At 65.7% G+C, this 13,488-nt stretch overlaps 6 protein-coding genes across 6 annotated transcripts in view; 3 read left to right on the top strand and 3 right to left on the bottom strand.

Annotated features, from left to right (window-relative positions):
- Nucleotides 1-523, bottom strand: part of EMIHUDRAFT_121122 (hypothetical protein) — a gene marked incomplete at both ends in the record, with an annotated part of 1,207 nt that extends 684 nt beyond the window's left edge. Inside the window, one exon of the mRNA XM_005759782.1 lies at nucleotides 239-523. Within this exon, the coding sequence (XP_005759839.1) occupies nucleotides 239-523 (285 nt within the window). The remainder of the gene's footprint in view (nucleotides 1-238) is intronic.
- Nucleotides 524-584: 61 nt separating this feature from the next.
- EMIHUDRAFT_372149 (hypothetical protein) lies at nucleotides 585-1,723 on the top strand. The gene is made up of 2 exons (XM_005759781.1): nucleotides 585-648; nucleotides 719-1,723. Exon 2 carries the CDS (start codon nucleotides 1,259-1,261, stop codon nucleotides 1,553-1,555), a length of 297 nt encoding a protein of 98 aa, XP_005759838.1. The 5' UTR covers nucleotides 585-648; nucleotides 719-1,258; the 3' UTR covers nucleotides 1,556-1,723.
- Nucleotides 1,724-1,930: 207 nt separating this feature from the next.
- On the top strand, nucleotides 1,931-4,065 carry EMIHUDRAFT_471141 (hypothetical protein). Its single transcript, XM_005759780.1, has 5 exons — nucleotides 1,931-2,772; nucleotides 2,890-2,998; nucleotides 3,082-3,457; nucleotides 3,621-4,028; nucleotides 4,054-4,065. The coding sequence occupies exons 1-4, from the start codon at nucleotides 1,974-1,976 to the stop codon at nucleotides 3,810-3,812; spliced, it is 1,476 nt and encodes a 491-aa protein (XP_005759837.1). The 5' UTR covers nucleotides 1,931-1,973; the 3' UTR covers nucleotides 3,813-4,028; nucleotides 4,054-4,065.
- EMIHUDRAFT_460052 (hypothetical protein) lies at nucleotides 4,064-7,247 on the bottom strand (the record flags this gene model as incomplete). Its single annotated transcript, XM_005759779.1, has 7 exons — nucleotides 4,064-4,084; nucleotides 5,525-5,887; nucleotides 5,954-6,076; nucleotides 6,333-6,447; nucleotides 6,523-6,558; nucleotides 6,629-6,732; nucleotides 6,873-7,247. 6 exons carry the CDS (start codon nucleotides 7,245-7,247, stop codon nucleotides 5,627-5,629), a joined length of 1,014 nt encoding a protein of 337 aa, XP_005759836.1. The 3' UTR covers nucleotides 4,064-4,084; nucleotides 5,525-5,626.
- A 139-nt stretch (nucleotides 7,248-7,386) lies between these two features.
- EMIHUDRAFT_249543 (hypothetical protein) lies at nucleotides 7,387-8,545 on the top strand (the record flags this gene model as incomplete). Its single annotated transcript, XM_005759778.1, has 2 exons — nucleotides 7,387-7,454; nucleotides 7,876-8,545. 2 exons carry the CDS (start codon nucleotides 7,387-7,389, stop codon nucleotides 8,543-8,545), a joined length of 738 nt encoding a protein of 245 aa, XP_005759835.1.
- Nucleotides 8,546-8,779: 234 nt separating this feature from the next.
- On the bottom strand, nucleotides 8,780-10,897 carry EMIHUDRAFT_249542 (hypothetical protein; the record flags this gene model as incomplete). The annotated part of the gene is made up of 1 exon (XM_005759777.1): nucleotides 8,780-10,897. The coding sequence occupies one exon, from the start codon at nucleotides 10,895-10,897 to the stop codon at nucleotides 8,780-8,782; it is 2,118 nt and encodes a 705-aa protein (XP_005759834.1).
- Nucleotides 10,898-13,488: the final 2,591 nt, after the last annotated feature.

Genomic DNA, 13,488 nt, shown 5'->3' with positions numbered 1-13,488 from the left:
CCGCCGCCCCCGCCCCCGCCGCCGCCCCCGGAGGAGGCTCCCACTGCGACTGTCCCGTCTGCTCGTTGTAGTAGTACGTCATGCCGCTCGCCTTTGGGGAAGGAGGGCACGCGTCTGGGCAGAGCGGGTCGGGGCAGGGGGGGGGGGGGGGGGCACGTCTCCGCATCCCCACGTCCCGAGCCGGGCAACAGCCGCATCCACCGCGCTGGGCGTGCCGCGCCTCGTCCACGCCAGACACCCAGCCAAAGGGCAGGCCCTGCGGCTGGTTGTCGAAGGGGGCGGGGGCGGCCGCGTAGCCCTGGCCCTGCTGCTGGTACCCTTGCTCCTGGTACCCCTGCTGGTCCGGGTAGCCGCCCTGCTGCTGCGGGTAGCCCTGCTGCTGGTAGCCCTGGTCGGTGGCCCACTGCTGCGCCACGGGCGCGGCCGTGCGTGGGGAGCGGCTGATCGGCGCCCTCGGCGCCGATGCGGGCGTCAGCGCGGCCGCGAGCGAGGAGAGGCACGCGAGAGCGAGAAGGCGGAGCATCCAGACGATCGCCCCTTATCGAAGGCGAGACTCGAGCGAGCGCCCCCATGATTTCTTTCTTTACAGTGGCCAGGGGCGGGGCTTGCATTTTTGCCGTCGCCTGTCGCCGCTACAGCGCAGCACACCTATTCTTCTCAGAGAGAGTTTGAGCAATGGCCCTTCTCTTTTCTCGCGGTTTCCTCCGTTTTCTTTCGCCGTTACAGGTTTCGAAGTAACTTGAAGCCCGAACCGTGTTATTTCCTCGAGCGCCGGATAAGCGATTCACACGAGGGCCGTCACAACGTGTTTCTCGGCTCGCCCTCGCCCGGCCCGGCGCTATGCCGGCGCGTTCGCTAGAGGCTGCTGCCGCAGAGCGGAGGCGCGTGCGTCGCCTCGCTACTCTCGCGGCGAAGCAGCTGCCGCCGCCGAGACGCGACGCGGCGTCTGCCGAGGAGAGAGAGCCAGCGCGGCGGTCGCCGACGCCGCCTTCGAGCTGTGTGCCACTTCTCGGGTGCACGACAGCTCTGCGCGGCAGCAGCATCAGCAGCCGCCGCACCGCCACCCGCCTCGCGCCTGTCGCGGCCGGAAGGGAGCACGCCGTCGCTGCCGTGGTACCGAGGGCCGGAGCCCGACTCTCGTACAGTCGAGCGGCTCCGAGGCGAAGCGCTGACACACACAGGGCATGCCGCGCAAGGAGAGCGCGCCTCGAGGCCGGCAAGTGCGCGTACGTGCCGCGCGGTCTTGGTGGCGCGATTCATGAGGTCGCTCTCGCTGCCGGCCGATGAACCCTCGCCGCCCCCGCACCAGCGACACCGGCCGCGGCTCGCCTCCACGCGCCGGCTCGGAAGAGGGGCTGTCGGCGGCGCAGCAGAGCGGCTCGCCTCGGCGCTCGAGCCGCCGACAGCCCCACTCCTCGACGTGACGGCCGCTCCCGGAGCCAGCCGGTGCGCGCCCGACCCACGTTCCCTCTCGCACCCCTCCGACCCCCCCTGCGCGGCGCACCCGCCCGCTGTGCGCCGGCTCGAGCGCCTATCGCCAAATCGCGACGTTTGAGCGCAGCGCACGCGTCCCACACGTCACGCGCGCGCAGGAGAGCGTGCGGCACAGCAGTAGCGTGTACTCGCCGAGGGCATCGCGCCGAAAACCCCGCGCGTTCCGCCCCAGCAGAGGCTGCAGCCTCTGCACAAGCTACACCACTGTAAGAATGGTGAGTACTTGGGGTTGAGTGGGCTTGCTTGCTCCCTTAGCCGGGAGCAAAAATGCAAGAATTTTTACCTTACCTTGTGCCTGGCGAGTAGAGACCACACCTGCTATTCACAGCACAAGCCCTCGCCGGGGGCTCGAGCACAAGCCTTTTTCCAGACGGATCCCCCTGTGAAAAAGTCAGGCGTGGTCTCTACTCGTACTCGCCGGACCTTGTGCCCGGTTGCGCGCGGCGCCAGCGCCTGACGCAATCGCCTCTTGCAGTAGCATGCTCTCGCCGCCCCCTCGCCGCCCAGCCAGTTCGCCGTTCCTCGTCCTCGCTGCGGCGCTCCTCGGCCTCACAGCCCTGCTCCTTCTCGCCTCACAAACGTCGCGGGTGGTGGTGAACACGCCGAGCGAGCGGGGCATGTTCCTGCAGTCTCCAGTTGTGCTGCAGTGGCCTGTCGGCTTCAGTGACGACGCGCCGCCCTTCAGTGACGACACACCGCCCTTGTCACACGACGACACACCGCCGCTCACGCGCAGCGAGTATTATGGCCCGCCGCCCTCGCGCGATCGGCGCAGCCGCAGCGGCAGCGCTATCGACAGCAGCGAAGTGTGTGTGGCAAAGGCGGCGGTCCTGCCGCCCGACCGCGCCGAGCTCGCGCGGTCCACGTGGGAGGGTTCCAACGCCTCGCTCCTCCTCTCGCTCGCGGGCGCGCTCCTCTGCCCGCCGCAGCGCCTCCTGGTGTGGGACTGCTCTCGCTGTGGCGGGCTCGGCCTCAGCCGCCGCCCAAAGGTGATGTTATCGGACGGCGGCTCGTTCCTCGCGCTGGTTGGGGTGCACGAGGCGCTGCAGTGGGTGGTGGTTGCCTTCCGCGGCTCGGTCGACGGCAACCTCGGCGCGTGGGGCCGCAACCTTCAGTGCTGGACGGAGCAGTACCGCTTTGGTGGCTGCGGCGCCTGGATTCACCGCGGGTGGGGGCTGGGATACTCAAAGCTGCGGGGGCGCGTGTGGGCCGCGGCCGTGCAGGCTCTGTCGGAGCACCCGCAATACAGGCTGGTTGTGACGGGGCACAGCGCGGGCGGTGCCCTCGCCTCCCTCTTTGTTGCTGACGCTCTCTACGGTGGCGCTCGTCGCGCCTCCAGCCGGCTCGCGCGCCGAGGGCCACCGCTGACCGACCGCCACCGCCGCCCGCTCGCAGGCGAGCCGCGCCGCCCGCCGCCGCTGCGCGACTGCTGGGCGGCGTGCGGCGGGGCGGGCGCGTGCCCAGCCTTTTGTGGGCAGGGCGGCGCGTGCTGCAAGCAGGGCAGGTTGCCTCTCCCGCCTCTCTTGCCCTCTCCTGCCCCCAGCCCCTCCTCCCCACCGTTTGCTGCCTCGGCCGCCCCTCCTGCAGCGACGACCAGGACCCGTGCCCCGCAACCATGCCCGCCTTTGACGTGCACACTTGCGTCGCCACCGCCGAGGCGCCCGCGCCGCCGCCGCCGCCGCCGCCCTCGCCGCCGGAGGTCAACCTCTTCTTCGACCGGCCGGAGGCGGCGGCGCCGCTCCTCGTCACCTTTGCGAGCCCAATGGCGGGCGACCGCCAGTTCGCCGACCTGGTGGACGCCGGCCTCGACGAGCGCGCCAACGTGCTGCTGCGCGTGGTCAACAGCCACGATGCAGCGGTGCACGCGCCCAACCTCCTGGCGACCGGCCTGCAGCTCAGCATCCCGTGCCCGGCGGGCGGCTGGAGGCAGTACGCCCATCCAGGCCAGGAGGTGTGGCTGCCGGTGGCGGGGGATCCGGACCCGGCCAAGGCGCTCTTCTGCAACAGCTCGGGCGTCTTTAGCGAGGAGGCGAGCTGCAGCTCCGCGAGACGCGCCGAGACATGCCGAGATGCGCCGTTCGCCGCTGCTGCCTTCGACGCGACCCCTCTCCTCCCTCGCCGCGCAGGACGCGTCGACCGCCTCGGACCCGAACCCGCTCTGCTCCTCGTCGCTGCCGCGCAAGAGCCTCACTTGGCTCGACCACAACACGTACCTCGGTGTCGACTCGGGCGCTTGCCACGACGAGCCGTGGCCGAGCGCGACGCCCCTCGATGGGTCGAGGTTGCAGTCAGGAGGGGGGACGTACTCGTACGGCTAGAGGAGGGAAGAGGCGCCCCCTTCGTTCCCGTCTCCCTGCGTGTGGACAGGGCACTCTCTCGCGACCGGCGCCCGCGGCGGCTGCGCGCGCTACAGTTCTCTGATCACACGCACGTGCCTGTGAGCGAGCCTGAGCTCTCGCTTTCACTTCTCGTCATGTGATTGAAACAAACAATGGTTTTGGGGGCCGCGTCTTCTAGAGATACTAGTGGCGCAGCCCGCTCTCGCCGCTCTTCTAGGAGAGAGATATCCTATACACTCTAGAACGAGTCGGCCGACTGCACGCTAATGGCTACACGCTCGCACACCACTTGCTGAGTGGCTCTCCCAGGCGCTCAGCCCATGGCGGAGGCACGCCAGGCCCCGGGGAGTCGGCCGTCACTCGCCTAAGCGCCTAAGCGGCCTAAGCGGGGGGGTGCTTAGGGTGCTTAGGCGCTTAGGCGGCCCTTGCGAGCGTGGCGGCGTGGTGATATCGTAATACAAGTGACTCCGATGACACTCATGATGCTCCTGCTAGTGTCATCGCTCAGAGAGCAGCCTCACCACGTCCACTGTCTACCACTGGCCCTGCCCCTGGTCGGCGCACACTGGTCACTGCCGCTGAGCAGCGCTGGTGCGGCTACTCAGCATCAGCCTCGTCACACGACTCCGCCAGCGCCGTGAATTCCTTATCCAGTTCTAATACTCTTGTATCGCTGCCTTGACCGTGTCCGCACCTGTGCATGGTCCAGCAAGTCGGCCGTGAAAAAACCAAGCGACAGAATGGAAGCCACGGTCGTCGGGACCTGCCGAACCAGAGACGAGGTACTCCAAGCGGTCGTCGTCTTCATCGACAGGGTTCCTCAGCGCCACCGCAGTCATCTGGCTCGGATCGCAGTAACGCACGCCGAGCACCTCTTCAATTTCCAGCAAGTCTGCGTCCATGGACCCGGCAACCTTGTCGCTGGCGAGTGGTGGCAGATGACCGACATCCCACAGCACCAGCAGCAAAGGCGGGCGGGCCGACCCCGCGGCCATCGCCGCCGCTGCCGCCTCCCCCTCCGCCGCCGACCCCTCCGCCGTCGCCGTCACCTTGGGCTGCATCACCCGCGCCGAGTCGCGCACCGGCTCGTGCTCATTCAAAGGCGCCTCGAGTTGCAGGCCAGCGGCACTGGCGTTGTCGTGGTCGGGCTGCCCAACGTCGGCGCAGGAGGGAGGGGGCAAAGCCGTTATGAAGAGCGCGAGTGCGAGCGCCAAGAGGGCCCAGATTCTGAGCAGCAGCCGGCCCGGTCATGCGACCACTTGCCGACGTGCGTCGAGCATTCCCTCCACATAGGACGAACGCTGAAGTTTGCTCTCCGACGTCGTGCCGAGCGAAACCTTTTCCTTCGAAGCTCAGCGACGTAGCCGGGCGAGCGGAGTAGGGCAGTCCTAGAGAGCACCTTGAGGCCATTCAATAGAGCCCGTACTATAGTCGAGGGTCGATCGCCGGCCGGCGCAGTGCTGCTCTGACTGCTCCGCCGGGCCGCCTCCGGGCCGCCGCCGCGGAGACGTGCACATAGGCAAGTTGGTATTTTCATATATGAACTTCAAAATAGTATTGGCTAGTCTAATTCTACTGATCACAACTCGCCAGGAACACCCCCACACTATAGGGTCATTGTGTAGCCCTGCTTAGAAGGAAAAGGTTTTGTGCAAGGTGTCCGTATGGCTCACCGTGTAGTCGGCCAGTCGGTCGGGTATAGCGTGACCATTCTCTCCTCTCGGCTCTCGCAGCTCTCTCCTCGACCGCTGCGCAGCCTGATGCCAGCACGCGCGTGCTCAATATGCCCCACACTAGGCCACCATGCCGACGGCCACGAAGAGGGCGCCGCGTTCGCCCGTGTCCTCCGTCAGGACGAGGTAGAGCGGCACCGACTCGACCATCGGCGAGAGGCGGCCCTTGTTCTTGTACGCGTCGTAGAAGGCCTCCGACTTGATCCACTCCGGGTTCTTCGCCGCGATGCCTCCAGAGATGTACAGGCCGCCCTTGGGCATCCACTTGAGCGCCGCGACGCCCGCCTCGCTGCCATAGCTCTCCGTGAAGATCTTGACCGCCTACTCCGCAGGCCGGTCTCGGGGGGTCTCGGCTCCTCTCCCGCAGCCGCCGGGGGAGGCCCTGACTCTCGCCTTGCGGCAGATGATGTCGCCCGACTTTGCGCCGCGCGCGACGATGGCGCCCTGCATGTGCCATGGCGCCTCTGAAAACTCGAGGTCGACAAACTCGTTGCGGAAGTCGACAAAGGCCTGCTCGCGCGCGGGCGGCGTGGGGAGCGAAGCACGCGCGAGTCGGCGAGCACGCGAGAGCGGCAGAGCGAGCGCGGTGGTGCGCCTCCTGAGGCTAGGTTGAGATCTCGGCTCGATCTCGGCTAGTCCATCGCCCAGTGGTCGCGCAGGAAGGCGTAGATGTTTGCGAGGCCAGGCCCTGAGACGACCCGCTCGACCGAGACGCGCTTGCCCTTCTTGTAGTAGCCTGCAGCAGGGTCCGGAGGTGGTGAGGGACAGCTCTGGCCGAGGCGCCGTCCTCCTTGTGGCGGCCCTTGTTGTCGCCGGTGAAGAGGAACTTGTTCATCATCCAGTCGCGCAAGTCGTGGGTCAGGTCGTCGATCGGCGCGTACCTGAGGAACGAATGGAGTGACGCGTTGATTCGCGCGCGCCGCGGCGGGAGGAGCCGCAGCAGCGCAGGCGCGCACTCGGCGTGCCCGCCCTCCGAGGGGAAGCAAGTGTACCTGTTCACAGCTCCACGTGTGAAGAGACGCTGCCCCACAGCTCGGCAGAAGGGAGCAGTCGCTGCGTTACCGGCCGCTCGCGTCGGCGGTGAGGTAGCACTCGCCCAGCCCCGTGCCCGCGCCGAGGCACGCGATCGGAGCGCCCGGCTTTGGCACTCCGCCGTTGAGGTTGACCTGCGGCAGTGGCGTGGCCGAGGTGACGAGTTTGGGCGGCGGCGGCGGCGGCGTGAGGTGTGTGCTGTGGGTGCTGGCGGCGGCGGTGGTGGGCGATGGCGCGCGTGCATGGTGGCGCGTGTGTGCGGTTGCTGCTCGACCTTTTCGTCCTGGCTCAGCGTGAGCAGGCCATAGCCCTGCGCCTCAAAGTCGTTTATGAGCTTCACCCGGCCGATGCCGAGCTCCTTCTCGAGGAGGGCGCCATCGATCGTCCAGCCGTCCTTCACGTTTGTGAAGGTCACCTTGTTGTCACTGATGGCGCCCGCGCACGCGAGGCAGCACGTCGCGGGCACCGTGTCGCCCGCCTCCTTCAGGAAAACTTTGCAGACGTCGGTGAAGTTGAGGTGCGACGAGTTGAGGTACTTCTTGCTGAATATCACCTCGCCGGGGGGCGGCTTTCCCATCTCGAGCTTGTGCGAGGCCGGCACCTTGAAGAGCGTCAGCCGAGTGTTGGTCCCGCCGCAATCGCCACTCATCACCAGCACGTCGGCGCTCGCGCATGCAGTCGGCACTTGCTGCTGCTGCACGAGCGCCGATGCCGCCACCGCCGCCGCAGCCGCTGCAGCCGAGCTAAGGCCGACCCGTGTCGAGCAGGCTCCTCTCAAGCGGCTCAGGATGCCGATCGACATGATTGGAGCTGGATGGAGCAACGTGTGTCCGACGCCGAGGCCAAAGAATTTGAGGTGAGCACACAGCTTGGGTGAAATCCCTGTGTGGTGGCGGCGTGCCGTCCTCTTTTCGGAAAATGTGTTTCTTTTTTCAGCTGTCCAATTTGTCAGTCCCGAAGGAACTATTCTTCCAACTCGTTGGTTAGTAGTAAGCCATCAGAGAGGAGAAGATTGATTGAAGACTCGTTTTAGTGAGAGAGAGAGAGAGATTTAGCTTTAGTTACGTAGTCAAACAAAGAAATAAAACGACCGACGCAAGGGGAATGGAGGACGGCACACCGCCACCAGACAGGTATTTTAAGTCATTAGGAGGCGGCCCGCCCTAACCTACCGTAATCGACCCTCACGTTCGCTTTGCACGCAATTTTCTTTTTGTATGTCTACGTGTTTCGAACACCCCGGTACGAGCCGCCCGCCTTTTTCCGCCTTCCCCGAGCACCTACCCGCCGTCCACGAGCCCATTTTCGATGGCAGCCGAGTACACGAAGCCCCTCCCCACCGCGACCGCAGTGCCCATGCCGACCGCCACCGCGACCGCAGTGCCCATGCCGACCGCCACCGCGGTGTCCATGCCGACCGCCACCGCAGCCATGGCAGCCCCTGCGCATGCGCCGAGCCCTCGCGTCTCTAATCACGTCGTGGCCGGCGGCATCGACCACTGGCAACACACGCTGTTTGACTGCAGCTCCGACAAGGGCTGCTGCTCCGACATGGGCCTCTGCTGCCTCGCCTCCTTTTGCGCGCCGTGCGCGTACGGACAGCTCGTCAACCGCATCAAGACGGGCTACCCGGGTGATTTCTGTGGTGACACAGGAGCGTGTGCAAGCTTCCTCGGCCTCTCATTTATTCCCTACGTGGGCGGTCTCGTGGCGGCGGCTTACAGCGCCCAAACCCGTACGGAGATCCGCACAGCGTACCGCCTCCCGGAGACACCATGCAACGACGTCTGTGTGCACGTTTGTTGCTTGCCCTGGGCGCTCTTTCAAGAGACCAAGGAGGTGACTGCCCGGCAGCGGGACGGCCAAGGCGTCCCTGTGAGCCCTCGCTACGCTGTCCAGCCTATGACGGCGGCTCCCACCCAAGGCGTTTCCATGGCGCGTTCGTGAGGCTTTTTGCATTGGACCTGGGAGCGGATGTGCGTGTCGGCATGTGCACGGTGAATCAGAATCGGTCGTATAGATTTTCCCCTCACCTCCCACGCGTCAATCATACCGTACAAGACAGGGAAAATGCCGGGAGTACCCCCGGGCCTGGGCGCCGCGCCGGCCGCCTGCGCGCCGCCCCGCGGGCGCAGCTCTCTCCTCCGCGCCGCTCCCCGCCACCCCCGGCGGGTTCTCTCCTCACGCGCCCATCGAAGGCGTCAGCTCTGCTAGGGGGAGGGCGACGAGGAGGCCCTCCTCCGTCCCTGCGATCACGTCGCCCGTCGACCGGCGGAGCCCGATGCTGCAGAAGGGCTCGGCGTGCCGCCACTCCTTGAGCAGCCCACCAGAGTCGTAGTCCCACACCCGTACCGCCGCCTCGGAGCAGGCGACGAGCCAGCCGGAGTCGGGCACAACGAGCAGGCCACGGAGAGGCCCCTCTTGCACACGGGGGAGCACGCGGAGCAGCGCGTATGCGTACAGGTCCCAGAGCCGCACCGAGCCGTCGTCCGAGCCCGAGAGCAGAAAGTGGCCATCGACTGCGAGGTGGCCGACTGGCTCGGTGTGGCCGCGCAGCTGTCCGAGCAGCGCGTGAGTATCGAGCGACCATATCTTGATGGGCGCACCGGATCCGGCGGTGACGTACCGCGGCGTCAGCTCCGCGGCGCGCACGGCGAGCACCTCCTCCTCGTGGGCGGCGAAGAGCAGCTCGAGCCTTGGCGGCCGCTGCCCGCTAATGTCCCACGCGCCAACCGTGCCGTCAAAGCTCGACGAGAGGAGCCGCACGGACTTGCCGCGTGTGTCGACGCTGAGGCACGTCACTGTGTTGGAGTGGCCCGACAGCGTCACCGTCGATCCCGAGTCCACATGCCACAGCCGAATCGCGCCGTCATCGTGCCCAGTGACGAGCCGCTCACAGCGCGGGCAATGGATTAGGCAGGCAATTTCGGACCGAACCTCGTGAAAGATGGATGTGCACGACATGTCTTGCGGGTCCCACGCGCGGATGGTGCCGTCGAGGGAAGCGGAGTAGACCGCGCTCTCGCTGGACCGTGTCGAAAGCGCCGCTTCCGGCGAGCGCGCCGCGTCTGAGCGCCGCTCCTCCCCCTCGTCGCACACGGCAGCTGTGCCGGGTCCGGCGACAGCAACGACTGCCGCGCTGTGTGCGGCGGCCCTCACGCTGCTGATTCCGTGGACGACGCGCCACGCGTCGACAGCGGTGCCCGAGGAGGAGAGGAGGCGCCCTCCCTCCGCGAGAGCGAGATGGCGCAGCCCGCCCTGACTGGGTCCCGGCTTGCCCACGCGCGGCCCCGTGGAATCGATCCGGCTGACCCGAACCGCATTGGCCAGTGCGGCTGCCACCTTTTCGCCGCCTTGCTTTGGGAGGGCCCCATCGCCCCACAAGCGCTCACATTTGAGGCAGCCCTCGCCGCCGACGTCCCAGATGCTCAAGTGCCCACTCTCGTCCCCAAGGAGCAGCTCCGAACGGGCGCCGTCCCAGCACAGAGCGGTGAATCGAGACCTGTGCGGGCTATCGATGATGCGTGTCACGGCGCCGCTGCGCGTGTCCAGCACCTTCGCGGTGCAGTCGTACGACGCGGAGACCAGCACACGCTCACCCGGCACCAGCAGCAGCCGAGTGACGCCCAGCGAGTGCACCCGCGGCTGCTGCCGCCAGCGGCTGAGGCGCATTGCACCGCCGGCAGGGCGGTACACGGAGATGTGTCCTCGCTCGTCGCCCACGTAGAGCGTCTCCTCCTTGCTGTGGAGCGCGAGCGCGTTGATCCAGCCGCTGACGTCTCTCAGGACCTGCACCTCACTAAACCACGGGTGCAACATCACTGTGCGGGCCGGATCGGCGCGCCAGATGCGGACAGTCGAGTCTGTCGAGCCGGTGACTAGCATTCCAGTGTCAGTAATGGCAAGGTCGGTGACGGTGCCACCGTGCCCACGGAGCGTCTGTACGCAGGCCGGTTCGGGCTCACTGCTCGCAGGGTCCCACACTCGCACGGTGCGGTCGGCTGAGCAGCTGAGGAGGAGGTAGCCTCCGTGGCCTCCAACCTCGGGACCGCTGACAAAGAGCAGCCCACAGACGAGGCCACTGTGTCCGCGCAGCATGCGGGGCTTGGTCTCCGCACAGGACGGCTCGCCACGGCTGGTGAAGAGAGCAACTGCGCCGTTGGCAAGTCCGGCTGCGGTCAGCTCGGTGGCACCGCCACGCCGCGGGCGATGTGAGGCGTGGCAAGTGACGGCAGACGACGAGTCCTGCTCGACGACGTACGTGGAGCAGTGAGCCACCTGTATCGTGCTTTCGCGCATTCGCGAGCGGCCAGGAGACGTTTCGCCGTCGACTGGTAAGGGAGGGCGCCTGGCTGGGTCTAAATTTAGTGCGGTGTTGTTGGGAGTGTGAACGCCCTACTCATGGAAGAGAGAGAAGATGTATAGACGTCTCGCTATCCTAGCGAGATGTCTGTGTGAACAGGGACATGTGCGGGACGTGTCAGGCGCTTTTCTCTGTTTGTCGGTCAACCGCGGCTTGGCTGATGTAGTCTTGCTTGTCCGTTCCTGTACGCCTCGGTACAGACCCTCGCTCCGTGTACAGCTCACAGCTCACTACATGGTTCCTCCGGCGAGATCGCGGAGCGATGAGATCGACGGCAACTTGGTCGTCATGAGTGGTGCTGGTGCGGTGCGACCGCACAGCTTAGTCTGGCTAGCGCTCGATACGGTAGCCGGCACCATGGACACCTGCGGGGTGTCGTGGTGGCAGTCAGGGTCGGAGTCCCTGCTCACAAGTCTTCTTGGCACCTCGGCCAGGAGCCTGCTTGGCAACTCGGCCGTGCAGCGTGTAAACCGGACTGATGCCCGTCCGGCACAGTATTTCCCGTCTTCGCTCGATACGAAGGCTGGTGCCGTGCGAGCCTGGGGCTCGACGTGGAGCTGGGTTGGAGCCCCAGCAAGCGGCAACTCGGCCGCGACCCGACTCGGCAAATCGGCCGAGCTCGGCGACATTCGAATGATCTCTGACGTCTGTTCTTCGTCTACTTCGGTTCCCACCACGAGCACCTCGGCTTCGTGGGCACGGATCTTCTCTCCTTCTTCACTTTACCGGCTCGCTCTCATCTCCTTTGAGCCACCACCACCGCCGCTGCCTCTGTCGCCGCCGCCGCCAGCCCTCGAGCCAGTCCAGCTGCCTCCTCTGGAGCAGCCTGGACCCCGGCTCTCGCCACCATCAACTCCATCGCCGCCGCCGCTCTGGACGAGGGCAACTTTCTACGACCAGAGCCTTGCGCCGCTGAAATATGACGACGGGGGCACTCTTCTGCCCAGGATCGCGGCGACTGCCACATCGTGGGGGAGGCTGGGACATTGGTGCGATGTGGCGACGCCGCGTCTTTGCAGTATTTCGCTCTCCTCTGCCTCCCGCCTCTTCGGTTTCGCTCTTCCCTCCGCCCGCCGCCTGTGGCGCGGCATCCGACGAGCCCTACTCGTCTACTCGACGACTACGCCCGAGCCCTTACCTTTGGGCAGGAAGGATTAACCGCATCACACTCCGCTGTGTTGTCTGCCGCATCTGAAGACCGCGCAGACAATGGGGGAGTGTTGGGAGTGTGAACGCCCTACTCATGGAAGAGAGAGAAGATGTATAGACGTCTCGCTATCCTAGCGAGATGTCTGTGTGAACAGGGACATGTGCGGGACGTGTCAGGACCATTACCTTTTCTCTGTTTGTCGGTCAACCGCGGCTTGGCTGATGTAGTCTTGCTTGTCCGTTCCTGTACGCCTCGGTACAGACCCTCGCTCAGCCCTGCCCTAGAGGGAATTTTTCACAATATCGCAACCGCGATACCGCGCGATATTTGGCGATAAAATGCGATAAATGGCGATGTTGTGCGATGCTCGCGATCACGCGAGCCCTTCACAGCACGCCTCAGCGACGCGCGTGAAGCGTTACAAAGGGACGGGCGCCGTCGCGCTTCGTCCTGGCGCTTCGCTCGCTCCGCTCGCGTTGCGCAGCTGGATCTGGCTGGCTACACACCTCGCGGCTTGCACATGAGCAGCGACAGCAGCGACCACGGCAATAGTCAGAAGAAGAAGAAGCGGTCCCGGCACAAGTGCACGGCGACAGCACTGCCGCCCGCAGAACCGTCGCCCACACCACAGCTGGCGCCGTGGCGGTCCACACAGTTCCAACTCGTCGACGGCGTGAACCGCTACCGTGCTGGACAACAGGAGGTCGACGGCACTATCATGCTATATGGGGCCGTCGGCGGCCACATGTGCAGCTTTGCCCAGCTGACCGACTACTCCCGAGGGCTCGAGGTGGGACGACGCAAGGCCCCGCGAGAGCGCTTCGCCTGCGGCGCGCCTGCCCGGCCATGGACCAGGCTTCACCGCTGCTTGCGGACGGTTGATCGCATCGCCTACCGCATCGCGAATGACCAGTGCTGCGACCACTTGAGCTTGCACTGCCTGCCTGCTGACCCGGTGCAAAGAATCAGCGTCTCGCTCTCTTCGGCGCATTGATTGTGCATGAATGCTCAAGTGGCTCGAATTGGCATCCACCGCAATGCAAACATGACTGGAGAGCATATGCAACATGGACGCAGGCTTGCCGTTGGCGACGTCGGTTATCAGAGGGGTCAAGTCATAGTGACGCGCTCGATGGGTTGCTGCATTGACGCAGACAGCAAAAGCAGCGCAGCGGAGACCTTCTCATGAGTGGCGGTTCGCACCATGCGGCAGTGGGGACATCAGGTGCGCGAATTTAAGCGCCATTTTCGATTCCGTGGTTTTGGCACTGTCTACCAACTTTGGTACAGATCGACTTGGTCTGGGCACAGTCGCACAGACGAGCCCTGCGCGGGGCTGCGCATGCAGCAATATTGCGCGATATTGCGCGATATTGC

The sequence above is a fragment of the Emiliania huxleyi genome (assembly GCF_000372725.1).
Source record: "Emiliania huxleyi CCMP1516 unplaced genomic scaffold EMIHUscaffold_793, whole genome shotgun sequence".
NCBI classification, from domain to species: Eukaryota; Haptophyta; order Isochrysidales; family Noelaerhabdaceae; genus Emiliania; species Emiliania huxleyi.
Note: the sequence above shows the minus strand (reverse complement) of the source record. Positions and strands in the feature narration are given on the sequence as shown.

Bases quoted from the DNA above. Each gene is read 5' to 3' on its own strand.
- EMIHUDRAFT_372149 (XM_005759781.1), top strand. From the start codon at position 1,259: ATGAGGTCGCTCTCGCTGCCGGCCGATGAACCCTCGCCGCCCCCGCAC.
- EMIHUDRAFT_471141 (XM_005759780.1), top strand. From the start codon at position 1,974: ATGCTCTCGCCGCCCCCTCGCCGCCCAGCCAGTTCGCCGTTCCTCGTC. The intron at 2,999-3,081 runs GTTGCCTCTCCC...CCCCTCCTGCAG, and splicing joins GCGTGCTGCAAGCAGGGCAG to CGACGACCAGGACCCGTGCC. The intron at 3,458-3,620 runs GTGGCGGGGGAT...CTCGCCGCGCAG, and splicing joins GCCAGGAGGTGTGGCTGCCG to GACGCGTCGACCGCCTCGGA.